Source organism: Rana temporaria, chromosome 7 (genome assembly GCF_905171775.1).
Source record: "Rana temporaria chromosome 7, aRanTem1.1, whole genome shotgun sequence".
Taxonomy (NCBI): Eukaryota; Metazoa; Chordata; class Amphibia; order Anura; family Ranidae; genus Rana; species Rana temporaria.
Genome location: NC_053495.1, coordinates 137,339,929 through 137,367,236, shown reverse-complemented (window position 1 = coordinate 137,367,236; position 27,308 = coordinate 137,339,929). Strand labels below are relative to the sequence as shown.

At 44.2% G+C, this 27,308-nt stretch overlaps 1 protein-coding gene across 2 annotated transcripts in view; it reads right to left on the bottom strand.

The window, feature by feature from the left end:
• BCAR3 (BCAR3 adaptor protein, NSP family member) overlaps window positions 1-27,308 on the bottom strand; it is a 173,088-nt gene that overhangs the window by 11,043 nt on the left and 134,737 nt on the right. For both annotated transcript variants that reach the window (XM_040360002.1, XM_040360003.1), the window contains 4 exons: window positions 20,418-20,549; window positions 7,570-8,018; window positions 5,190-5,290; window positions 2,807-3,435 (listed from right to left, as the gene is read on the bottom strand). In XM_040360002.1, the coding sequence (XP_040215936.1) occupies window positions 2,807-3,435; window positions 5,190-5,290; window positions 7,570-8,018; window positions 20,418-20,549 (1,311 nt within the window). The remainder of the gene's footprint in view (window positions 1-2,806; window positions 3,436-5,189; window positions 5,291-7,569; window positions 8,019-20,417; window positions 20,550-27,308) is intronic.

Genomic DNA, 27,308 nt, shown 5'->3' with positions numbered 1-27,308 from the left:
TAATGCACACTGCAGTATGGAGCATGGAATAGAGTTCTCTCTGCTTACCTCTGAAGAAAGTACATTGTGATTGGAGAAGAGGCTGTTCGTGTGACTTAAGTCACGTGACCAAGCTCTCCTCACGTTTTTTTTTTTTATTCGCTTATTTATATGAACAGTGTGTAATGCAAAACACCTTCGAGATTTACTGGTAGCCAAAGACCATGTGATGCAAGCTGCCTAGGCTTTAAACAATACAAGGAATAAGGATGATTGACCGCTCATCTCAAATTGCATCTAAAACTCCATCTTCTTTGTTTCCATAGGTTAAAAGCTGTACAACTGCTCAGACAGCGAGCTTGACGTGCTTCATGTCTTGCTGACACTTGTTAGTTATAAGTGTCAGCAAGACGTGAAACACAAAAACCTCACTGTCTGTCTGTGCTGTTGTCCATCTTTTAACTTATGGAAATAAAGATGGAGTTTTATCTGCAATTTAAGATTCCTTGTACTGTTTGTGGCACAAACTGAACCTGCACCCTGTGTTGTGGCTGGGCAGTAAGTCATGGGCTTGGGGTAGCACATTTTTCTTTACGCTTCCTAGGTTTTAGGTCATAGCAGCTGTGCCCTCCTTAGGGGCAGGGACTGGGGTGAATGAATGTACAATAAAGTGCTGCATACATTTTCAGAGCTACCGTATATACTCGAGTATAAGCCGTGGTACCTAATTTTACCCCAAAAAACTGGGAAAACGTATTGACTCGAGTATAAGCCTAGGGTGAGAATGCAGCAGCCACTGTAAGCGGAAAAGAGGGTCAACAATGCCCATTTGCACGCCTCAATGTGCCCATTGCAGCCTCCATGTGCTCGAGTCAGTGCACCTAAAATTTTTACAGGCTGCGGGCGTCCATTCATTGCTTAAAAGTCGGTCTCCTCATGGTCCCGTTCCGCGATAGGCGTTTCCCAGCAGCCTATCACGGACGTCTTCTCATCCTCTGCCTCTATTTCCCAGCAGACACTGTTCAGTGTTCCGCCTATCACGGACGTTCTCTTGTCCGAGGATGAGAGGATATCCTTGATAGGCGGAACACTGAACACAGTGTCTGCTGGGAAATGCATATCACGGGATCAAGGGACCAGGGGGAAGTCGCGACTTTTAAACAATAGATGCTCACGGTCCTTCAGGTACACTGACTCCAGTATAAGCCGAGGGGGGTATTTTCAGCCCTTTAAAAAGGGCTGAAAAACTTGGCTTATACTCGAGTATATACGGTATATAAATATCTATAATCAATACAATAAGGGTGAGAAGGCTGGCACTAGTAATACATTGTTCTAAATTGCTTAGTCAAAATCTTACAGCGTGTGAAACCAATAAATCGCTGCATCATTCCCTGTCAGCTAGTTATTTATCGCTAGTATGCTGCCATGTAGGCACCAGGAAACCAGAACACTGTATTAAATACTATACTTTTTCTTTACTGGTGTCTATCCATAGCAGCATACAGACCCACCCTCAGTCATGGTACAGTTATGTAGCATGCTGTAGTGTCATCATTCCTCTCTTTTTAAGCTTGTCGTGTAGGTGGGTATTGGTGCAAGCACTATCACTACATGAATAAGCACGAAAAAGGGAAATTATTGTGATACAATTTTCTGGTTTCCTTGCATATGGAGGACATTGTTTTAGATTTATTAAGTAAATTACTCTCTTTCTTGATGACAAATTTTCCAATGGGGTCACAAGTGGCAACTGTACATTGGAATTATGGAATACCCAACTTTGATCATTTTTTTCACTAGTAGTTTCTTTTCGTTCAACCCAGCAGGGCTGAACGAAAAATAACCGACTGCTCAGAAGGAGCCGTTGTACTAACTATCCGACATTAGTACAGAGATCGTCCCTGCTGTTCTATTGTTTTCTGACAGGAGATGCCCCCCCCGCCTGAACACTCCGGTAAGTGCTCTCAGCCATTGGCCGAGAGTGCTGATCGGCAGACCTTTTTTGGCCATGCCCCTTTGACAGAAGCCGTCTAAACAGCCGGCTTCTGTCGGACCGACTCCAGTACACATGGGCTGAAAATGCCGGTCAGTTTCTATTGAACCGGCCGATGCCACCCAAGATTCAGCCCGTATGTGCTAGGCTTTACTCTGACTCTTGTTTTACTAGATTTGATAACAAATTATCAGTGTCAGACATCAAAAATTTAAGAAATTGGCTGTAGGAGTCGTTTGTCTGCATCCTTAAAGCGGGGGGTTCACCGGCGCATACAGAGCGTCACTAAGTGCCGAAAGAAGCCGGAATGCGAGTCGGCTCTATACGGCGCCTGCGCACCGGCGTTCGGCTTCTTTCGGCAACTAGTGACGTGCTATATGCGCCGGTCGGAAGGATGTCAATCACTTAGGAATGCCCAGTCCCGCAGATTACATACCCGGAAGCGGCGGTGAAAATATGGTATGTGCTGCACTAAAAAAAAATGCCGATTGTCATTCTGACAACTCGGCTGAATGTCATGTTAAAAAAAATTTTGGGGGGTGAACCCCCGCTTTAAAAAAAAAAAAAAAAAAAGGGTCACATCCAGAATTACAGCTGTTAACCAGTCATAAATTAGTGATTACACCCAGGAATCTTGTAGATGGCAGTTATAAGCACATTAACCAAAGAATGCCTGATCTTGCAAAATTACTGCCTGGTACATTTATGAAAACCTTCCATTTGACATCACAGATTGGAGATGAGTAACAATAATTGTCATGGTCTTTACTCACAGTGTGTTTGTTTAGCATTTCTTGTGGGTTTGTAAATGAAAAAGTTGCACTTATTTACCTTGCAGTCCATTCTGAGTATGTGTTGGGCAATAGTCCTTGGGTCATTGTTGGTGAAAAGTTCTTTGGCTCGTCTAAGCAGGGCTGTTTCTAGAGGTTTGTTTTCTGGGGCGAGTAGAAGTGACTCAAACTCATTGGGTTTTAAAGAAGATTCAGTCTCATACACTGGCCTAGTAAACTCTACTCCATCCCTCTTGTCAATCAGTTCTGTTGAACATTGAGACACACAGTCTTCAAATCCCAGGATGCTTATCTCTGAGTTACTGAAAGAGAATGTATCCTCCTCACCAGTTTTTGGGGTTTCTACAAAGCTACTGTGGGAGGAATGTGTCCTTGACCATCCACAGTCATCAGGAGGATTAGGATGAAGTTCGCAGTAATTTGCCTCTGAGTTTTGCCAGACTGTAGGTGATGGTGGCTGTTTCATACAGAGTGCCTTGCTTGGCTTTGCAGGAGGTTTAGGGCACAGTTGACTGTCTGATCCCCTTAAAGCTTCAGCAGAATGAGCTTCACTGCTGAACCTTCGAATTTCCGTTGGGCTTAGAGTGGGTTCACTTCCTGTCCGGAACACATTTGGCCTGGGTGTCAACTTCCCATCATTTCCAGGTGACAAGTATGGTTGTCTGCAGCCTGAAAGAAAATCAATAAATTAATATTTTTTTATAGGATGGTTATTGGGCATGAACTAGTCTAGTTGCCAGGTCCCCATGGACACCAGAAAACATCCCCTGTTGACTAGAATGCCCTGTCCTTAAGCTTCACCATTTGAACTTCCTTTAAACCTGGGTAGCCCACCACACTTTGTACCCTGGGGGCGAAATAAACCTGCCCCTCTCTGTCATAGGACATTCTTGTCCCATGACACAGCGTGCAGGGTAAGCCCAATCTAGCTTTCAGACGGTAAACACAGTGTGGCATGTTTCTTTAATCTTATTGACCCGAGTTGGGGAGTTATAATTAGTCACATTCTTCACCACCAGCCTCTCAACCACCAATAATGATATTGGTCCTCTTGCAAGAGGGCAAGAGGACTGTATATAATTTCCACTTGAGGGGGGCGATGGGCAATTGTGTAAAAGATATATGGCTTCCATACTGTATGTGTTTGAGAGGGTTGGGCTCTGATGAAGAGGTCTTTGGAGCCTCGAAACGTGTCAGCCGGCAGTGACATACCCTCATCCCCCCATTTGGAGTGTGGTTTGAGGATTATCCACTACAACGTTTGTCAATAAGCCTATTGTGATTGTTTCCTTGTGAGTAGTTTTTTTATATATTTTTATTCTATTAAATTGGTATAACGGTAACACACTAGGCTGGTGCGCCTTTTTCTTTTCTTCCTTCTTTTGGAACCACATACACCAGATTACGGCCAAATAGTTTTGTTGACATTTTTGGAATCAGTTGATAGTTTTTGTGAAGATTGGATTTAACAGAGCAGAAATCTCTACACTTTTCTTTTAAGGCTTGCAATGTGTCTCACTGGAATAAGAGCTTTGTCCCACCAGCTACATTTTAGTTGCACAACAAAGCTGTATCACTAAACCATCTAAAGTTGGCCACAGATGAATCGTTTTTTTTGTTTTTTTTGATCAGCCAGCCAGCTGAAAGAAAAATAAATGTGATTTCCCCCACCCATACAAAACTAGGTGGGTGGAAGAATCCTCCTGGCTTCCCTACTGTATTCTGACAGTGGGATTCCTCTGCTGTCAGAAAACTCTGCAGCTGATTGGCTGCATGTAAGCTCGCAGGAGCAGGGCCCTTCTAACACTCTTGTTTTGAATTGTACTGTTGGTGTATTGTCTCCCTTTTATATTGTAAAGTGCTGCGCAAACTGTTGGCGCTGTATAATAATAATAATAATAATATAATAAATGCACTGAGTGAAAGAACATTTTCCATCATTCCAGTTCAAGAGAAGCCGATCGTTATATTGGCTTCTCTCTAGTGGGAATGGCCACAGATTGATTTAAATTCAGGAACCGGGCAAATTTCGACCCATCTATGACCAGCTTAATTGACAGAAGTTGGGTTCTAGTTTTTAATTTACTTGTAATATTCAAAGGCAAATAATAATGAGCTACATGTCAATCAGTTCACCAATTAAATGGTTCTTGTAGCTTTTTTATTATGAGTTTGCCTTAAAACATCTAAGACCTGCAGTCAAATATATACATCCTAATAAACTTTTGTTTCAATTTTCAAATTCTTTGATCAATAAAAGTTGTATTTTAGTTCCAATATGGATGAGATAGATCTGTTGTCCCAATCATTGAGGTGCCAATATAAGATATTTCCAAATAAATCTTTTCCCACCCAAGAAGGCTGTATGCCAAAACACTGTGAAATACAGCCATTGAAAAGCAAAAAGAGGGAGGGAAACATACCTAGTGGCAAGTAGCTTTCTGATTGGTAAGAATTTAATGGTCGTTTCTTTTCTCGCATGTTATCCAAACAAGTTGGGTGGCTGCCACTCTTCTCTTTATTTCTAATAAAATACAATACACATATATTATTATTAAATAATACAATCACACATAATATAGCATTGAAAGATACCAGGGCATACTACAATAACATATTAAATACATTTAGCTAAAATCACACTAAATTAAATGCTTACTGTGGACATTGTACAGAGAACCCACTTTAAAAAAAAAAATGGTTTTGGAAATAAAACCGATACAGAAGTCAACAGTAAATGCACATTTACCGTTGTTAGGCAATAATCCAGTCACAAATATAAGTGAAATACAAGAACATATGGCTGTGAATTGAGTTTTTACTTTGTAATACTCTGGTCACTTCTTGACCGAGGCCCCTAATTCAGTAAGAACTAGAGGGGCACTGAAACAAAAATTGTAATTATTTATTATTTTTTAAACATTATTAACCACTTGAGGACCGACGCACTACGATATACAACGACAAAATGGCACAGCTGGGCACAAGGGCGTACATGTATGTCCCCTTTAAGAGCCCAGCCGTGGGTCGTGCTCGCGACCCGGTCCTCATCTCAGTGACCGTCCCCGTGGGAACAGCGGACCCGATCGCTGCCGGTGTCCCACGATCGGGTCACAGAGAGGAAGAACGGGGGAGAGGTAAGTGTAAACTAACAGTGCTTCCTAGTGTGGCTGTCACTGATCGTCTGTTCCCTGTGTTAGGGAACGACGATCAGTGACGTCACATGCACAGCCACCCCCCCCCCCCACAGTAAGAACACTCCCTTAGAACACAACCCCTACAGTGCCCCCTCCTGGTTAACCCCTTCACTGCCAGTGTAATTTTTACAGTAACCAGTGCATTTTTATAGCACTGTTCGCTGTAAAAATTACAATGATCCCAAAATAGTGTCAAAAGTGTCCGCCATAATGTCACAGTCTTGAAAAAAAAATGCTGATCGCTGCCATTACTAGTAAAAAAAAAAAAATTATTAATATAAATGCCATAAAACTATGCCCTATTTTGTAAACGCTCTAACTTTTGCGCAAACTAATCAATAAACGCTTATTGCGATATTTTTTTTACCAAAAATATGTAGAAGAATACGTAATCGGCCTAAACTGAGGAAAACATTTTTTTTATATATGTATTTTTGGGGATATTTATTATAGCAAAAAGTAAAAAATATTGCATTCTTTTCAGAATTGTCGCTCTATTTTTGCTTATAGCACAAACAATAAAAACCGCAGAGGTGATCAAATACCATCAAAAGAAAACTCTACTTGTGGGAAAAAAAAGCATGCCAATTTTGTTTGGGGAGCCACGTCGCACGACCGTGCAATTGTTAGTTAAAGCGACGCAGTGCCGAATCGCAAAAAGGGGCCAGTTCCTTTACCTGCATAATGGTCCGGGTCTTAAGCGGCTAATTTTCAGCATTAAACAAAAAGAAACACAAACAATAAAGAACAGCCTGAGAACCAGATGTTGCACAAAACACATAAAACAAAAGACCTCAGAACTAGACCATCAGTATAACTCTAAAGGTACTGAAACCGAAAATTCAGGATGCACTTGGCCGAAACCAGAAATTACAGTTTTAAATATATATTATTTTGTTTATATAGAATTGTATTATATTTGATGTTTTAATTCATATCATAAATTTAAATGAATATGAATTTATTGTCGGCCATTATTGGCACCTTTAGTGCAAGAAAAGCTCAGGAAAAAGGCAACCCTTTAAATTCTGTACTTCTTCACACTGGTCCCTTGCGCTTCCTTTGTGGTGTTAAAAATATTGCTTGCTGAATTTTTGGTCAGTTAAAAAAAAAAAAAAAAAAAAATACATAGCTCCCCGTTGAAATGCATTGAACATGTTACGTTGCGTGCCCTTTCGGCGCCATTATCGTCACCTTTTTCTCCATCGGTAAAATGCTGACCACCCCATTTTCGACCACCAATATTTTAGTCCATCTCTAGTAAGAACCTTTGAAACCTGAGCTATGCGACAAGGATTCCCCTATTTCGACCTCCAGCCAATCATCTTGTTTTGGAATGCTTCCAGCATTTTCCAGCTCCTCACTAAAGCTGTTCCAAAAAACATCACACAATGCCAAGTAGTTTTATATCACAAGTCAACCTCTGAATTGTTGACTGCTCATTACCTATGTGGAAATCCAACTTTCTCGTAGAAAAAACAAAACCAACCCTCTATTTTTTGCATAATCAACTTTGTATCAAGTAGGTAAGACTAGGGCATGGCAGCAGCATACATGCAACTGGGGTTTTCTTCCAAGGGTCAAAGGGAACCCTTCATCTACTAACCTAAGCAGACTGGTCCGTATCAGGTTTTGCTCCTGCAGCAGGATCTGTCCATGGCCAATGTTTAAACTCAGCCTTTTTGGAGTTTCAGCTTTTCCATCCGGAGCGCCCAGTTCCAAGCGTCTAATGGGAGATGTTCCATATTTCTCCTCTATACACCTAAGTGGAACAGTTCTGTTAATAGGCTGAAAAATGATGGCTCCACTTTGCTGGGACACAGGCTTGCGGTTCCCCACATAGTACCTAACCAATGCAGGGACGTTGTCAAAGCTTTCATGTTCAAACTGGTACTGAATCCGACTGTAAGCTTCATTTAGCCGAATGACGACTTTATTTATCTTGAAATGCTGTGAAAGATTTTTCCACTGACAGGTAAGCACAAAGTTTCCAGGACTGGACAAAGAATCCCTGATCAGGAAATCTCCATCTCTCCTCACCAAGCTTTCAGACACCTGCAGAAGACAAAACACATTAATAACCAGAAACGCAATATCTGCTATATACTCAAAGCTACACAATTTGAGATGAGTAATTATTAGGTAAAGTTCTAAGATCCAAGTTGTAAATATAACCTCAGTCTAAGGGTATTGTGCATATGGAAATATTAAACACCATGGAGGGCATTTATCAAGCAAATTAGCAATACAATAATTCACAAATACAGATGTGCCTTCTTCAGCAAAGTCTCTGCGACAGGTTTCTATATCTGTGTGTCTGTATTCCTGGGCAGACAAGTGCAACAGTTTACAAGGTTCAAAGTCAGATTTCGACAGACAGACGCAGAATTAAGAAATGATCAAGGTCAGGTTTAAAGGGGTTGTAAAGGAAATGTTTTTTTTTTCATAATAAGCATCCTTTACCTGCAGACATTCCTCTTTTCACTTCCTCATTGTTCGTTTTTGCTCAGAAGTTGCTTTATTTCTTCTCTGTTCTGTTCACTTCCTGCTTGTCTGATTTTACTGACCACCGTGATGGGAGGCTTTACTGCGGTGGTCAGTGACGTGCTCACCCCCTCCTGGGAACTACATCTGTGCTGCAGGACGCTCTCTACGTGTTAGAGACTTCAAGGAGGTGTGAATTACTGGGCGTGCCGCAATGCATACTGGGAAATGTAGTTCTTACATGAACGAGCGCCGCAAACCAGGAAGTGAATGAGAGAACAGAAACTAGAACGCCGGAGGCGATATAGATGAAGGAATTTAATAGGTAATTACTAGTTTTTTTAACAGAATCATTACACTATTCTGTCTGTCTACCTTGCAGACATTCATTTTAGGCAAAACATTTTTTTTCTTTACAACTCCTTTAATGCAATCACAAGTGTGGACTTCAGAGCAGCCAGAAGAGGAATTTATGACGGAGGCTGTAACCTTGGAATAAATCTTAACATGCATCTCATGTTTACCATTGCTTTGCCTTGCAATGGGGTTGATACATTTTCCCCCTTTATCTATGAAATCTCTAGATAAGAAATTAAATGAAAGAATGTCTTTGACAGATTCTGCAGAAATCGCTTTTGTTCGTTATTATCTTTTCTTAGATCAGTGTGTTCTGGCTCTGGGATCTCAGTGCCTGGTATAGAGAGACTCTAGATCCCTGATTCATGGGGGAATCTTCTCGAAGGACAAAGCAATGCTAAGCTCATGTTGAATGCATATGGCCCTAAACACAAGTATTGCTTGTTGCAGCATCCAGCCACTGCGTATTTCAGTCTGCCATAGAATTTGACTGGCTACTGGCAGTGCGGCTGGAAGCTGCACCCCTTGCCTTTTAGGCCCCTGAAAATGATGTGGGCAAACCATCCCTAGCCAACGAATGTTCGAATTTGGTTGGATACAATGAGTGATCGTTGTCACCTTATGACAGGAAATGGGTTACTGGCAGGAAGTTGAAAAAAAAAAAAAAAAAACTGAAGCACTTCTAATGACGGGTAAACTGCAATATAGTAAATGTTTGTTCTTAGGTTTAGATATGCTTTAGGCTGGGTTCACACATATGCAAATTGAATTCGGATTTAGCCGCATCCAGTTCGCATGACAGGCAAGTTTTCCCCCGACTCTCAATGAAGCCAGTTCACACATGTCAGGGATGGCCGCGGTCTGGATTGAAAAAGGGTCCGGTGCGTGTTTGGTTCAGTTCAGGTGTGAATTTAGGCACAAATTCAGACCTGAATCACACCTGAACTCGTGAACAGACACGCACTGGACCCCAGGCACGAATCTGTGGCCGCATATGTGTGAACCCAGCCTAAAGGATTAAGATAAGTGTTAGAATTCAGGTTTGGGAGTTTTTAGCCCCTGTTCACACCGGTGCAACGTGCGACTTACAAATCGCACCTTTCTATGGCACCATCTTAATATGCTTGATTCCAAGCAGTGCGATTTGAAAACTAGCTTTTGCACAATTTTTTGCGATTTCATTCGCTACTTCATCAGGACATCTGTGCATGAAATGGTCAGCATGTCAGGGGGTTGCTTTTCAGGAAATAGTATGTATACCTGCTTGAAGCCTGGTAAGTTTATTGTGCTTGATGTAGAGATACAAGTAATATTTGTAGATGAAAAGCAGGAAACCTCAGCGGTTATGATTATAAAGTAGGCACAGCTGGTCGATATGCTTTAATATGCTTTTAGATGACCTCAGTGACACTGTTAATCACTAGAGAACATTGCTTTAGAGGCCAATGCCTGTCCCATGGCCTGTCACATTTTAATACTGGTGGGTGTGTCATGGGAATGTGGTCTGACCCTTTATAATGACCTCAAGGCCATTACAGTGATTTGCTGTACACAGAGGTCGCAGGCACTTGCAGCTGTGTCTGGCAGATTACAGCGGGGCCGCTACAGTGTTTGCCTGTTTCACATCAAATGGATACATTGTATTTACACAATACAGAGAGATCATAAGAAAATCAATATACGGTCTCCTATTCATGTTTCTTTACACACTGACCACTTCTATATCCTATTCTTTCCAAGCCTTTAATAGATCGTAGGGCTATTTAAATCCTCTAGGTTACACCATGTAATAAAAAATAGTACATACCCATGTCACACTCACCGGATACTCAAAGGTCTATGCTGGAGTAGTGAAGCTATTTTTTTATGTGTGCTGCAAAAAATAGGATTTTTTGTACTCACCGTAAAATCCTTTTCTCTGAAGTCCATGGACGGACACAGCTCCTTAAATCTTGACAAGTGGGTTATGTTCCCTGTTTACAGGAGAGGACTAGGCAGAAACATGTTAAATAGTTAAATACATGTTACATTAACAGAGTTGAACAGCCCCGCCCAGGGGGCGGTCCCTCCAGACATAACCCTCCTCACTGCAGCTTGCAGCCTCAGTTCGTAACAAGCAGTACAAACCTAAAAAGGAGGGGTGGGAGCTGTGTCCGTCCATGGACTTCAGAGAAAAGGATTTTACGGTGAGTACAAAAAATCCTATTTTCTCTTATCGTCCATGGACGGACACAGCTCCTTAAATCTTGACAAGTGGGACGTCCCCAAGCAGTGTCAAAAAACGAGGGGTGGGAAATATATCAGTAAAAACAATTTTAACTTCACCCCAAAACAAGCAGAGCTCCTCAACGGAGGAGGTGCAACTTTAAACAGCCGCCGGCAAAAACTAGCGGCTGAAAAAAACATCATAAGATGCACTCACAGCAACCATGTAAATTCTGGAAAAAGCGTGAACGGACAAGCAAATCGCCGCCTCGCACACCTGTGAGACCGACGCATGATGTCGGGAAGAAAAAAAAAAAAAAAACCCAGGAAGCACCAATTGCCCTGGTCGAAAGTGCCGTGACCGGAAAGGGGGGCCCGCCCTTAGGAGCATAGGCCTGTATGACGGCCTGCCCGATCCACCGAGAAATGGTGGTCGACGAGACCGCCAGGCCCTTTTGTGGACCAGACACCGACACAAAAGAGAGTCAGAAGCTCCGAAATGGAGCCGTAGTAGGCTGGTATACCCGCAAAGCGCGTACCACGCCTAAAGTATGAAAGGCCGAAACCTCCTTCGGAAGAAGGGAAGGTCGCGGGCGCACCATCACCTAATCCTTATGGGGGATCAAGCATGGCGGCTTGCAAGACAAGACCGCCAACTCAGAAACCCCTCTAACAGAGGTAAAGGCCACTAAAGGGGCCACCTTCTGAGATAGTGTCAAGAGAAAATCTCTCTGATGTTTCCAAAAGGAAGGTTCCTGAAGAACCGAGAGCACCAGAGTCAAAACTCATGGGGGAAGAGATGGGCCAAGAGGGGAAAGTATATGACAAACCCCTTGCACACAAAAAAAGGGGACCCACCAGGGAACGGGCCGCAAAAAGGCCACTAAAAGAACACAGCCAAGGCTGAAATCTGCCCCCAAACGGTGCTTTAAGCAATTTTTAGATCCAATCCAAGCTTTAAAAACAGCAGGACCCTGGACATTGAAAGTACGCCCGTGGACGTCACTCCATCCCTTCGCACCAAGAGAGGTGCGACGGTAGATCCTCCGGAAGAAGACTACGGTGCCCTGTTGAGATGACCGAGTCAGACAGACCCTGGTCACCTAAAGTCTGGCTTCCAATAACCATGTTAAGCAAGTCAGTGACTGTACAACAGGAGGAAGTATGGGACCTTGAGACAGGAACCTCCTGCCCTGGCAATCGCCAGGGTGCCTCCGCTACCAGGCGCCCGATATCAGCGTACCAAGGACGCCGAGAGTAATCTGGAGCGATTAGAATCATCGGGATCTCCTCAGCATCCACTCTGTGGAGCGGCCGAGGAAGCAACTACCATGGAGGAATGGCAAAAAATCACCGATACAGACAACACAGGGCCACCAGCGCGACTGACGCGTCTGTACAAGATCACTAGACCAGGCCACTAACTGACACCCTTGCGGCGGAGACAAGCTGCCAGGAGATCCATGCCATGTGAGGCTCACCTCCTGCAAGGGAGCCGAAACACCCCAAGCACAAAGACCAGTCGCCCTGGTCCAGCATCTGGCGACTCCAGTAGTCTGCCTGCCGGCATACCTGATGGTAGACTGAAGCCACGGCCGTGGCGTTGTCCGGCTGAAACCAGATTGGTCGACCACAAGGAGAAGCATAGCCTGATCGCCTAAAATAGTAGGACAATGAACAGTAGACAGCACCTGGTATTCCCAGGCGGTCTTCCACCAGGCACTAGCCAGGCCCGACCCTGGGTAGCTACCGAGACCAGACACATTCAAGGAGGTGTGGTCATAGGTCCACGCAAGTCCAGCGACTCAGGGCCGACTGGACCCCCCAGTTTTGTGAACCTCCAGGTTCACAACCCGTGAGCTGGCATTCGTCGTAAACACCGACCACTGGAAGGAAGGAACAACTTCCCGGACCGAAGAGTCGGGAATCTCTGTCACCAACTCAGAGAGACTCTGACTAGGTGGCGCACAGGAATCTAATGATTTCAGAGACAAGAGATTTTTACCACCTGGACAGTAGTTCCACTGGAAAACCAGGGTGTGGAACTGGGCATACAGTACCACCTTGAAGGAGGCTACCCACAGACCCTGAACCAGCAGGCGCCCGGAGAGAAGACCGATTGCGTGATGCCAATACCTTCTCCGCAGACTGAAGAGTCTGCAATTTCTCCAGGGGAAGAAGGACCTTTGCCACTGAGGAGTCTGGATCAACACTAGATACTCCAACGCTGAGTCGGAACCTAGCATGCCCATAATTTGAACCCTGGGTCGCACACATGTAGGGCAGGCTTGCTGCCACTGAGCTACACTTTCTGGCCTAAACGTTTAACATCCACCCGAATCTTCGGAGGGTCTGAATGGGAATAACCTATCCACTAGGTCGGAGACAGAAGCTGCTCTCAGAAGAAAGTCGTCAAAGTAGCCAATGAGGCAAAGCCTCGCTGTCCCAACAAAATTCAAATAAGTGCGAGCTCCTAGCTGAAAACCCATGGTGCTGACGCCAGATCAAAAGGGAGGGCCACAGGCTGACAGAGACCCTTCTCTCATCACGAAGCACAGAAAAAAACACTGACATGTGCAAAACGGGACATGCATGTATGCGTCCCTGATGTCCGAGGACGTCAGGACATCCCCCGGATGAAGCGCAGCTACCACCGAACAAATGGATTCCATGCGGAACTACCCGACGTTCACAAAGGTATTTAGGGCCTGAGGCCCATAGAAAACCCCAAAACTCTCGTCCTGCAGGAAAGGTAAAATTACCTTGCAGCTTAGCAAATCCCACACTGCCCAAGGCAGACCGACGTGCCGGGAGGGGAAGACACAAGGACAGAACTTTGTTCTGTGGATAGGAGGAAACCCTATCTAGTACTCCGAAGAGACCACCTCGCAGACCCACTAGTCGGAGAGCAGGGAGGTTTCACTGAATTGTGAACCTGCAAGCCGCCCCTCCCACCTAGAGACAGGGAGGGAAGGCTATATACATTGGCAGGATTTGGGTGCCGGCGTGATCGGCTTATGCACCCAGGGACAGATTAGTCCCCCAGCTGGGCCTTTGACGGCCTGGGAGGGTTGCCCCTAAATAATACACACACATAGTGTGTATGTATATTATGTAGGTGTATGCACACATGTCTTTGGAGGAAACCGGAGTACCCGGAGGAAACCCACACAGACACAGGGAGCGACAATGCAAGCTCCAGGCAGATTGGCGTCAGTGTGCAGATTTGAACCAATGACTCTTTTGCTGCCAAGTAATGGAGTTAAGCACTACACCACCGTGTGCATAAAACCATTCTGAAACAGACGCCCTGGATAACAAGGGCGCAGCATTCAATGAAGCATCACAGACCTATATGAGGCCCTGGACCAGCTGGTCCGCTAGGCTAATAACCTCAGGAGAGAGTCGGTGCTCCTCCACTGTCTGGTGCAAAATGCTCACTCTGTGAGTTGTATACAGCACTAGGGGTCAGGACTACTCCAAGATGGCCGCCGAGCGTTCAGAACGCGGCCACAGGAAAAAGGCCAGCACAATGTAAGCTGCGCCATAGCGTGGCTACGACAAAATGGGCGCCAATGGGAGTTTTCAATGTAATTGAAAAATCTCCCAAAAAAAATAGCGCCAGCGACCACTGAGACCCCAGTGTAGTGGCCACAATAGGCCGCAAGCCAGACCCCAGCATGGTAAACATGGAACGGGTCAGTACTTCGGATCTTCTATCAGTCAGATCCATACAAGTAGGGGTTCCCGCCCGGCGGTGAGGGACTACAAAAGCCCTCAGTGGCTTTTCTCATTCCGCATCTCAGAAATTATCAAAGAAGGGCACAGAAGGAAAAAACCTACACAGCAGTCTGATTTGTGTGATCCAAAAAAGACCGAGCCCTCAGCGGAAACCCAGCTGCACTATGCAGCTTAGGAGAGTCCCTTGCAGCAGTAAAAAGCGCACCCATAAATGCCTTATTCTGCCTTTTTTTTTTTTTTTTTAACTAGGTACCTAGTCCATGGCTCCATAACAGAGCATTCCCCAGGGGATAACGGGGGAAGGGGGCACTCTTTTACCGCCCGCCCGCAGTCCACCCCCACCCTGGCACAAACTGTGTCCAGGACTAACAAAAACTCTGTGGGAATCACAGGTGCTAACACCTGCTGCCACCACCAGCATGTGGGGAAGGACCCAGATACTGACTCCAATATTTACATATAGTGTGTATTATAATATGCACACCTGTCCATACAAATAGACAAAAGCTCCTAGAGCCCTATTCAGGGCCTCTCACTCACTTGCTGCGCTGACCAGGGGTAACCAGGGGACTCCCTCAGGAGGAGACTGCACAGCGCTGCCTGTGAGGAAAAGAACCGTGAGGTAACTTTTGCAGGGACCTGTATTTAAACAGGAAAAGCCTCATAGGGCTGTTTTATTTAAGGACAAGTCACAGATACAGCATAAAAAGCAAAACCATTACAGGTGTCACCAATCAGTCAGCGTCTGCTGAAGTATAATCATAAACATCTGTGCTCATCACAGGGCTTTTTACCTCACAGGAAAGCCCAATACAAAAAAGAAAAAACACAGGCCAGATAACAGTCCCCTCAGGAAGGCCCCCTCCCCCCTGACAGCGGCAATGTTAGCAATGCAGCAAGGGAAAGGAGCAGGGAAGTAAGGGGAAGGGACCCCCGAACCCCAGGAATGCCCAGCTGTACCAACCCACCGAAGCAGGAGGGACTGTACTTACCCGTCCGAGCGAGGACTCGCTGACGCATTCCTGACAGACCTACAACCGCAATGGAGGTAGCTGTCGGCCCGGTCCACTGTGATTGAGACAACACCACAGCTCAGTCATATGTGGACCTCGGAGCAAAGCTCACCGGCCCCCCCAGGAGTCATGGGGTATGGCGTGGCAGACCAAGCCTCTTTGCAAAGGTGTGCCCACGCTTGCTGGTCGGACTGAGTAGACTACAAGGATCTATAATATCCAGCCTGTCTCTCAGCCAACAGTTGAAAGAAGATTCTTCAAGAAAAAGTAAAGTAAAATAAAATAAAATTTCTCCTCAGGGCGCTGGGCCCAAAGGGAGCCATACGTCCTTCTCCTTTGCTAGGCAGAACGAAACTGAGGCTGCAAGCTGCAGTGAGGAGGGTTATGTCTGGAGGGACCGCCCCCTGGGCGGGGCTGTTCAACTCTGTTAATGTAACATGTATTTAACTATTTAACATGTTTCTGCCTAGTCCTCTCCTGTAAACAGGGAACATAACCCACTTGTCAAGATTTAAGGAGCTGTGTCCGTCCATGGACGATAAGAGAAATAAATCCACACAATTGAAGTGTGTCCCATGTGTCTAGGCTGCAAAGTTCTGTACAACTGACCTACACTCACCCCTGTACAGGGCAGTCAGTGCTGAGACTTGCAGTTCTGGTTGCAACACTCCAATCACAGGGGTTCGCTCACACCCCAGCTCCCCCATTCAGTAAACATTCTTCTCAATAGATAACCTGTAGTGGTCAGCCAGCAATGATACTGCCTGCCTGACCAGCTTTAACCACTTGCTTACTGGGCACATAAACCCCCTTCGTTCCCAGGCGAAATCTCAGCGTCCGGCACTGCGTCGCTTTAACTGACAATTGCGCGGTCGTGCGACGTGGCTCCCAAACAAAATTGGCGTCCTTTTTCCCCCCACAAATAGAGCTTTCTTTTGGTGGTATTTGATCACCTCTGCGGTTTTTATTTTTTGCGCTATAAACAAAAAAAGAGCAACAATTTAAAAAAAATATATTTTTTTTTTACTTGTTGCTATAATAAATATCCCAATTTTTTTTTTAAAAAACTATTTTTTTTCTCAGTTAAGGCCGATACGTATTTTTCGACGTATTTTTGTAAAAAAAAAAAAAAAAAATCGCAATAAGCGACTGGTTTGCGCAAAAGTTATAGCGCCTACAAAATGGGGAACAGAATTATGATTTTTTTTATTATTTTTTTTTTTACTAGTAATGGCGGCGATCTGCGATTTTTATTGGGACTGGGATATTGCGGCGGACGTATCGGACACTTTTGACACAAATTTGGCGCCATTCACATTTATACAGCGATCCGTGCTATAAAAATGCACGAATTACTGTATAAATGTGACTGGCAGTGAAGGGGTTAACACAAGGGGGTGAGGAAGGGGTTAACTGTGTAGCCTGGGTGTGTTATAACTGTGTGGGGGGAGGGGGTGACTGGGGGAGGGGACCGATGCTGTGTCCCTATGTACAAGAGACACAGATCGGTCTCCTCTCTCCCTGACAGGACGTGGAGCTCTGTGTTTACACACAGAGCTCCACGTCCCTGCTGTCACCTGCCGTGTCACCGACGATCGCGTATACCCGGCGGACATCGCGGCCGCCAGGTACACGCATCGGGTCTTCGGCGATGCGCCGGGACAGTTTTTACCCGCCGCGCGCCACCCAGTGGCACGCGCGGGTAATGCACAAAAGAGGCCGTGTTTAAACGGCCACTTGGCACTTGAGAACCGCGCTGCGGACGTATTTCGTCTATAGCGCGGATCTCAAGTGGTTAAAGGGGTTGTAAAAGTTTATTTTTTAAATAGGTTCCTTTAAGCTAGTGCATTGTTGGTTCACTTACCTTTTCCTTTGATTTCCCTTCTAATTTTTGTTTTCTTTGTCTGAATTTCTCACTTCCTGTTCCTCCTCAGTAAGCTGTTCTGGCTGACTAACCCCCAGCCAGATGATGGTGGCAAGTTTACTGAGGAGAAACAGGAAGTGAGAAATTCAGACAAAAGGAGAAAAAAAAACATTTAGAAGGGAAATGGAAGGAAAAGGTAAGTGAACCAACAATGCACTAGCTTTAACGAACCCATTTCGAAAATAAAAAACGAACCTTTATAACCCCTTTATTGCACTTCTTGTAACAACGCAGCGGAAAGAATTTCCATGCAATAAAGAGAACTAAAATTCTTGTACACATGCCTGGCAGTTACAGAAAATAAGATAGATATGAAAAAGCTGTTAAAAGATTTATAGTCCTCTTAAAATGATGTCATTCGGTCATTTTTTCCTTCCTTAATACACTTTGACCAAACACTTGCGTAACATTTACACGCCTTTTGCTGCAAGATATCTTTCAATTCCTGACAAATCAAAATGAAAGCACGATTATCACAGCAGTTTATCAGCGAATATCATGTTCTCACCTGACATGAAACAACGCATGCCGGCCTGAAAGAAGTTTACTTTCTTTATTGCCAGATACCTCAAGTATACCATAAGAGGGACCACAATGAAATCCACATTCCTGCTGAGGGGGAGTGGGGATTTGTTATAGGTTTTATACAAGTTGTGTTTAGACATCTTGTAATCCAAGGCACACATGCATTGTGACGCTCTTTGTGCAGACTTGGGTCCTTTGTCACACGAAAACTTTCACAAGATCTTAAACAGGAAAGTTGTAAATGCCACCAAACAAGAGAATGCCATAGATGGCTGTTTGCAGTGGCGGTGTGTTGTCATATTCTGCTCCCTATCGCAGAATGCTACGCAAGTGACGTTGCGGCCAACTGCGCATGCGTTCCAACCGCAAGTGCGATGCGTTCCAGAAGATTTACGACACTACCCACCAGTGAACCCATCACAATATGCCACGGAAGTGACAAACCATAGATGGAGCGGGGGGGGGGGGGGGGAAGAGAGAGCATTACTTGCCCTATATACAACCACACATATACAAAATAAAAAATGTGGTGATAATTAATATCAAATCCAACAAATGTAATCAAGTCTGGCGGTAAAACAGCATTTTGTTTATTTTAAAATACATAATATAGGCTGTTTTTGCTCTGTCACGGTAGCCTATATTATGTATTTTAAAATAAACAAAATGCTGTTTTACCGCCAGACTAGATTACATTTGTTGGATTTGATATTAATTATCACCACATTTTTTATTTTGTATATGTGTGATTGTATATAGAGCAAGTAATGCTCTCCACCCCGCTACGTCTATGGTTTGTCACTTCCGTGACATATTCTGATGGGTTCACTGGTGGGTAGTGTCGTAAATCTTCTGGAACGCATCGCACTTGCGGTTGGAACGCATCGCGCATGCGCAGTTGGCCGCAACGTCACCTCCGTAGCATTCTGCGATAGGGAGCAGAATATGACAACACACCGCCACTGCAAACAGCCAATGACAATACAGCAAAAGAGTCAGCATTGGCCAAGGGTACACTTACGGGCCAAAGTCTGTAGCTACTACAGAACTTATGAATTCCTGATCAGTTGTATGTGTAGGATGGAGGATGCTTTTCACCTATTCCACTCTGGAGTTTAGTATAACATATTTCCAATCTAGGGGATGTGAGTGCTCATTGCAATTATGATTGGTGCTGCTACAGAATAATCAGAAGTCAGCATCAAGCAGTCATGCCCCCTAGGGAGAGAAGTCAGCATCAAGCAGTCATGCCCCCTAGGGAGAGAAGTCAGCATCAAGCAGTCATGCCCCCTAGGGAGAGAAAGATTTTCTCATTGACTAGAAGGTGTGTTGAACAAATAGGTCAGATAAACTGGCCTGGTGAGCTCACTGACAGGTAGCTTATAATAGGCCTTTCCACCTACAGGATACTGTTCACTGTACAATAGAGGAGAGGTTGGAAGGTAGTGACTGCTTAACCCTTTCATTGATCTGGGCTTCAGGCTGTAAAACTAACCAACCATTGAACCTGTAGGAAAGATCACCGTTATCCAGTTTTAAGATTAGCACAAAATAGAATAAGCTTCCTAAAAGCGGAGGTTCCCCTGAAAAAAATATATTAAAAGCCAGCAGCTACAAATACTGCAGCTGCTGACTTTTAATACATGGAAACTTACCTGTCCAGGGCGCCCGCGATGTCGGCAAGCCGAAGCCGATCTGTCAGTCGGCTCTCAGCTGCTGCCTGCCGCCATCCTCAGTAAGGGAATCAGGAAGTGAAGCCTTGCGGCTGTTGTGAAACTACAAGTCCCATCATGCCTCTGCCGGTGGGAGTCATGCTTGCAACTGTCTGCCTTGCAATGCCTCATGGGACTTGTAGTTTCGCAACAGCTGGAGAGCCGCCACTTTGAGACCCCTGCTCTACAGCAGCTAAGGAACTACAAGTTTCAGCATTCCCTTCCAGCCAAGGGTAGGCATGATTAGCCTATAATGCTCTATCATCCATGACCAGTAGCCAGTGGTTGATGTGTGAAGTTCTGGTCTGCCTGACATGAAGGTTGAGCAAAGTATACAGTAGTTCTTCAACTGCTGTTTCTTGTAGTTCCACCATAGCTGACGTCACAACAATACACCCAAGCCTGCTGTATAGGAAAACCAGCGATGTCTTTATGGTTACTTCCAATTACCTTTGTAAAGCAGAAGCAATACATTTTATGAGGGATCCCTTACCTGCCGTGGAATCCTTCCATGGTACCAAGCATGACTGCGTAAATCTTCGTTGCTCAGCTTCAGCTCCTCCTCCAATTCCTTCTTCAGCTTGTCAGGGGTCCCTCCATCCATAATATAGCGCTCCTTAGAGAACTGAAAGACACAACAGGTGAGTCTCTCTCGCTGCACTGAGATCACCTGGCTACATTCAGCTCAGCCACACTACAAACAGGAACTTTCATTTTGTCACTTGTCACATGCTCTGTCACCAGTCCTCTGAAGTGTGGGTGTAGCATTTCCTAAGCCTGCCTGCTTGTGTGATCAAAGGCCGTCATGCAGGATCGGATCCAGGGAGGCAGCGCCTGCACCTGCACCCCGTGGATGGCTTCCATTCAAAATTCCCATCTGCCCTTTGTACGCAGTTTATGAGTAGCTGCCCACTGCCTCTTATCATGTAAAGGTTGCGCGAGTCATCAATGTCATTGGTAGACAAGTTGAAGTATAATGTTAGTTTGATAATCTTCACAGAAGACTTTAAGGCATTGCACTGTCATATTTCCCTTTGAAAATTAAATTGCTCACATACTAAAGCATCTGACTTTTTATGTACATCAATACAATTAGTATTACACCCCTCCCCCATCAACAACTTTTACGAACTGCTTTTTTTGACATGGATGGAAACTGGTGTGCCTAAAAAAATGAATTAATATTTAACCACACAGCACACATATACTTCACCTAAACATTAACATTATTACTTCTTTCACAGCCTAAGAAACGTGTTGTCACAGCTACAATGTGTTTTTCCGATATTGTGTGAAGGGCTGGTGTAGTGAATGTGCAGCTACAATGGGAACAAACCCTATTCTCAGATATAGAATCAAGAAGAAAAAATGCAAATTTGTTGTAGCAGCCGTATATATATATGTCTATCATGTACAGGGATGTTTACGCTCATTTCTCAACATTTCTAAACACTTTTGCATCTCCTTTATAACATGTATCTGCTATTTTAGGTTTTAAAGCAATATTAAACCCAAAAGCAAACATTTAATAAATTGCAATTTACCAATTCCTGGATGTGATGGCTGCATTCATTTTCTTTTTTCTGTCTGTCTTTTTTTTTTTTTCACCTGGTGATCTAGCCAGTAAGATGATCGTTTTTTCCGCTCAACCAGAGGGTTGGATGAAAAAACTGTCTAGCCCGCAGCACCGATCAAGCAGGGAAAATCTGAGAGCGCAGGTATACAAATATTGATCGGTAGATCTATTTCTGTACAACTTCCCTGCCCATACATGGATCAATCGATTCGATCCAGCTATGACCAGCTTAGGGAAAGTTCCGCTTGTCTGCCTACTCCCCCCTCTGCTGACACATTTTGGCACCTCTTGGGGGGGATTTGACAAATATCCGCTCCCACTTTCAGCTCAGTTTACCATGGCAAAGTGAGCCGTAAGTTTAGCCCCCATCTTTCCCTTCGCAGCCGGCCCATTCACAAAGCACCAGCACCCGAGAGCCGATTCAAGAATTGGCTGGGGTGAGGACTCTACTTATTGCCTGGTCAGGTAAGTGCCCTAATAGTAAAAGTCAGCAGCTACAGGTTTTTCTTTTTTTCTGGAACTCCTCTTTAAAGCGGATGTGCGCTGAAAAAAAAAAATTAGAAGCCAGCAGCTACAAATACTGCAGCTGCTGACTTTTAATATTAGGACACTTACCTGTCCTGGAGTCCAGCGCCATCCGCAGCAGAGGACGAGCGATCGCTCGTCACTCTGCTGCCCCCCCCCCCCGCCATCCTCGGTGAGGGAATCGGGAAGTGAAGCGCTCCGGCTTCACTGCCCAGTTCCCTACGGCACATGCGCGAGTCACGCTACGCCTGCCGATTGGCTCCCGCTGTGTACTGGGAGCCGAGTGTTCCCAGAACACAACAGAGGGGGGAAGGGAGGTGACGTCATGCACACAGACTGCCCGAGAATGTGTGGCGGGAAGTGGGTGCAAATACCTGTCTTTAGACAGGTATCTGCACCCCCCTCCCCCCTCTCCGGTGACAAATGTGACACCGGAGAGGGGGAGGGTTCCGATCAGCGGGAGTTCCACTTTAGGGTGGAGCTCCGCTTTAAGTCCCTTGCTTTTCAACAAAAAAAATAAAAATAAGGTGTCCTGCAAATGTGTTGAGACAAACCATTTAAAACTGACAGGGGTGTTTACAATGATCGGCCTTTTTTATTCATGTAAAACATTTATCCAAAGGGAAAAAAAAACTGTTGCTTTAACCGTTTGTGTAACTGCAGTTTGGCTTCAATAATGAATGTATCTAAATCTGCCAGTACATCAAACACTTCTCTGCCCCCAGACTGACAATTCTACTGTCCAAAGGTGTCTCTGTTGCTCCTTCAAGTGGAACAAGTATTACAACGCTTTAAAGCCTTTTAAAACCTAAATTGAACATACACTTAAACATCTAACAGCATACACCATAAGATGCCATATTATAAGTTTATTAGCCAGAAAAGCCTGTTCTGTGCCCCTCTTATTTACTTTTACTTTATTAGTGGTACCTGACTATCCCAGACTTCATGGCCAAACTTCCCCAATTGCCATACCCCTTTTCCAAATAGCATGCCTATAGTAACCACTGAGGTCATTATTGGGCAATGGAACAGCAATAGTCATGGCTTGGCCTAAAGTGCAGTGGCAGATATTGGCACTGTACCCTTGTCTATTACATCTCATTAATATTATTTCGGATATGTATGATTATTATGATTGTATAGCAGTTAAATTACTTCATCTTAAAGCGGGGGTTCACCCTATCGACCAAAAAAAAAAAAATTTTTTTTCTTTTACCTTAAAATCAGGCATTGTAGCGTGAGCTACAGTATGCCTGTCCCGAATTTTTTACCCCCGTACTCACCTTGTAGTCGTACATCGAAGATACCGGGGAATGGGCGTGCCTATGGAGACGGAGGATGATTGACGGCCGGCTCTGGCGCGTCACGCTTCTCCGGAAATAGCTGAAATAGGCTTGGTCTTCACGACGCGTGCGCATAGCCTGTGCGCAGGCGCCGTGAAGAGCCGAGACCTACTCCGGCTGTCTTCGGGGAGAGTGACGTGCCAGGGCCGGCCGTCAATCATCCTCCCTCTCCATAGGCACGCCCATTCCCCGCGGGAGCCGAAATCTACGATGTCGGATTACAAGGTGAGTCCGGGGTTAAAAAAATCGGGACAGGCATACTGTAGCTCGCGCTACAATGCCTGTCTCGATGGTAAAATGTGTCGGGGGGGGGGTGAACTACCGCTTTAAAAGCTTGCAGAGTATCTTATTATATAGAATCAACACACCTGCTCCCCATTCACACCCGAGATCTTGTAACACTAACGAGTCACATGACACCGGGCAGGGAAAATGGCTAATTGGACATTTTCAATTAGGGGTGTACTCACTTTTATTGCCAGCAGTTTAGACATTAATGGCTGTGGTTTGAGTTATTTTGAGGGGACAGAATTTTTTTTATACAAGCTGTACTATTTTACATTGTAGCAAATGTGTAATTTCTTCAGTGTTGTCACATGAAAAGATATAATACACTATTTACAAAAAATGTGAGGGGTGTACTGACTTCTGTGAGATACTGTGTGTATGTATATATAAGCAGCATGTAGCTTTGTAGGTCGAGGTAACAACAGTTCCATGACAAAAATTCAATAACATTTTCTGACCTTGGCATGAAGAAGAATAGTTTTAATGCCAAGACAGTTGTCTTCTAACCTTGATGTGAGGGAGTCTTATCAATACAAAAAGAGCTATTGATCGATCTTGGCAAATATAATACAATTACAGGGTGGTATTACTACCTAATTTTTGGAGACAATTCAAGGACACACATATGTCAAATAACATAAATACGGCCTGCAAGACCATATTTCTTTGAACTTGCCTGAATTCCTTGCCAGCTGGCCAATTGAACCTACTTCATTGGAACTTCTGCCTGATGTCAATTATTTTTATGATTTACAAAATGTCTTGGACTGCAATTCATGGACTTTATAGGGACCACAACACAAGCTTTTTACGTTAGATTACAACGTTTTTCTAATGCACCATAAAAAACATAAAACACAAGATTGGGACATATCTTGCAGTGCTGTGTAATTAGTACAGACAGAAACTCATATATTCAGGGGAAAATCACTATCCATTCACCCAAACTCAATGGGGCAGATTCACAGAGCGAGTACGCCGCCGTATCTACTAATACGCCGGCGTACTTTCAAATTACCCGCGTCGTATCTCTGTTTTGAATCCTCAAAACAAGATACGAGGGCATCTGGGTTAGATCCGACAGGCTTACGTCTTCGTACGCCTTCGGATCTTAGATGCAATACTTCGGGGTCCGCTGGGTGGAGTTCTCGTCGTTTTCCGCGTCGAGTATGCAAATTGGCTATTTCCGACGATCCACGAACGTACGCGCGGCCATCGCATTCTCTTACGTCGTCTCTAGTCTGCTTTTTCCGGCGTACAGTTAAAGCTGCTGTTTTGCGGCGTATAGTTAGACTTGCCATGTTAAGTATGGTTGTCGTTCCCGCGTTTATTTTGATTTTTTTTTTTGCGCAAGTCGTCCGTGAATCGGGATGGACGGAATTCACGTCTATGTTAAAAAAAATGACGTCCTTGCGACGTCGTTTAGCGCAATGCACGGCGGGAAATTTAGGGACGGCGCATGCGCAGTTCATTCGGCGCGGGGACGCGCTTCATTTAAATGAAACACGCCCCCTAATCCCCGATTTGAATTCCGCGCCGTTACGCCGCTTGAGATACACTACGTCGCCGTAACTTACGGCGCGAATTCTTTATGGTTTCGATTTAAAGCCAGGTAAGGTACGGCGGCGTAGCGTATCTCGGATATGTTTTTCGTAGTTTCCTCTTCTGCAGAAGGTGCAGAATTATAAACGCTACAAAGAATTGGCTAAAGAGGAACCCCTATTGGCGTCATGACACAAGAGGAACAGTGCACTAACAATAGGACCAAATACAACAATACAGAGCAGCGGATATTAGGCAAGCATAAAACGTAATCATTAAAACATATATTATCAAGAAAAGTCTGCTATATCCACCAGTGGTAACAGTATTGAAAGATATTAGATTCAACGCCACCAAGGTCATAAATAAGTGTTTAAAAAAAGGGTTGAACCGCTTGCGCTATTTTTTGGTGCCCCCACGCAAGGAGTATAATATTGGCATTCCCCATAAGCCACAATACAAACTTCAGTTTAAAAATAATTTGTGTAGTAACCTCCGCCTTACATGGGGTTCCCCGTGTGTTGTGGTGCCCATAAAAGTCCATAGAAGGTGGTCCAAAAAAATTGTGTGTGCGTGCGTGCGTATGTATATATATATATATATATATATATATATATATATATATATATATATATATATACACACACACATCTATATTTATATATTTATTATTGGGACTAGTTTATTGGTTTATTGTATAATATATTTGTTATTGGGACTAGTTTATTGTATAATATATTTGTTATTGGGACTAGTTTATTGGTTTCTTGTTTGACTCTTTGCAATACTGGCGTCAATCCTTTGTCAAGTCTACTTCAAAAGTCAAGCCCCAAAGTTAATTCGAAATTCAAGAGGAGTGCAGAAAAAAAAAAATTGCTATCAAAGTTAGTAGTGAACATCTGGTGGTACCTCGATCTTTAAAAAAAGTCACATGGAATACTCACGTGAAGTGATCAACCCAGAGAAAGATAATACAATGTTCTATGGTCTTTTGCATAGGGCTGAACTTTATTAAATAAGGTAAAAAGCAACAGGCAAAGTAACCCTTGTCAACCAATTAAAGACTGAATCAGATCTACCTGCCTGGAATTTGCATGTTTGCCCTGTACCTGCGTGGGTTTCCTCTGGGTACTCCGGTTTCCACCCACTCTCCAAAGACATGCTAGGAGTTTAATTGGCCCCTGTCTAAATTGGCCCTAGTATGTGTATGTATGAATGTGAGTTAGGGACCTTAGATTGTAAGCTCCTTCAGGACAGGGAATGTGAATGTGCAATACATATATGTGAAGTGCTCTGTAAATTGACGGCGCAATACAAGTACCTGAAATAAATAAAAATCAGCTGCATTAGATAGCTGCGGATCACGTTTAGTATTCCCATTTAAATATGCCCATTTGATGACCCATCACTAGCTCTGGATAGGATCTGCAGTTTAACATCAGGTGTTCATAATTTGATCCTTCAACATGGTATAAATAAAATAAACAGGGGGAAGTGTTTTGTGATGGGTGTCGCCTTCTATGTAAGTTATCGGGTGTGCGAAATAGCAGGTTCACAAGTTCACTTAATATAGGCATTGCCTTTTCCCAGTAAACCACTGGCTATTTTCTCTCTTGATATGATGATATTGTGTTGCAGGGAGCGGAGTCTCGGCTCAGGATCTGCTAAACAGCTGCAGACCAAACTTGCTGAGAACGTGCTCAGCACATTTTACAGATAAGTTATTGAGATGACAACAGGCTTCGCTGATGGTGTTCCCGATTGGGGAAAGATCACAGGAGGGCCTTAGAATTTTCAGCACACTGTTACCTCAGCTGACGTCTAGGTGTCGCCTGCAAGTTATCTGGGTGGGTGGGCCATGACTGGAAGACACTCTCCACAGACAATACACACTGCAATAAGAATTACTTATCCTATAGCAAGGCTGCAAACATAGCCATAAGAGATCATCAGAATGTTATGAGGCCCTTTAGCACTGAGGTCCAGGTATAGTCTAATTGCTTCTTTTTAGGCAGCAAAACCTAATTTTAGGCTCTAGAATTGATCCTAGAATAAGATCACATGATCCTCTGAACTCAGGCTCTATTAAGATATCTTCTAAATATTG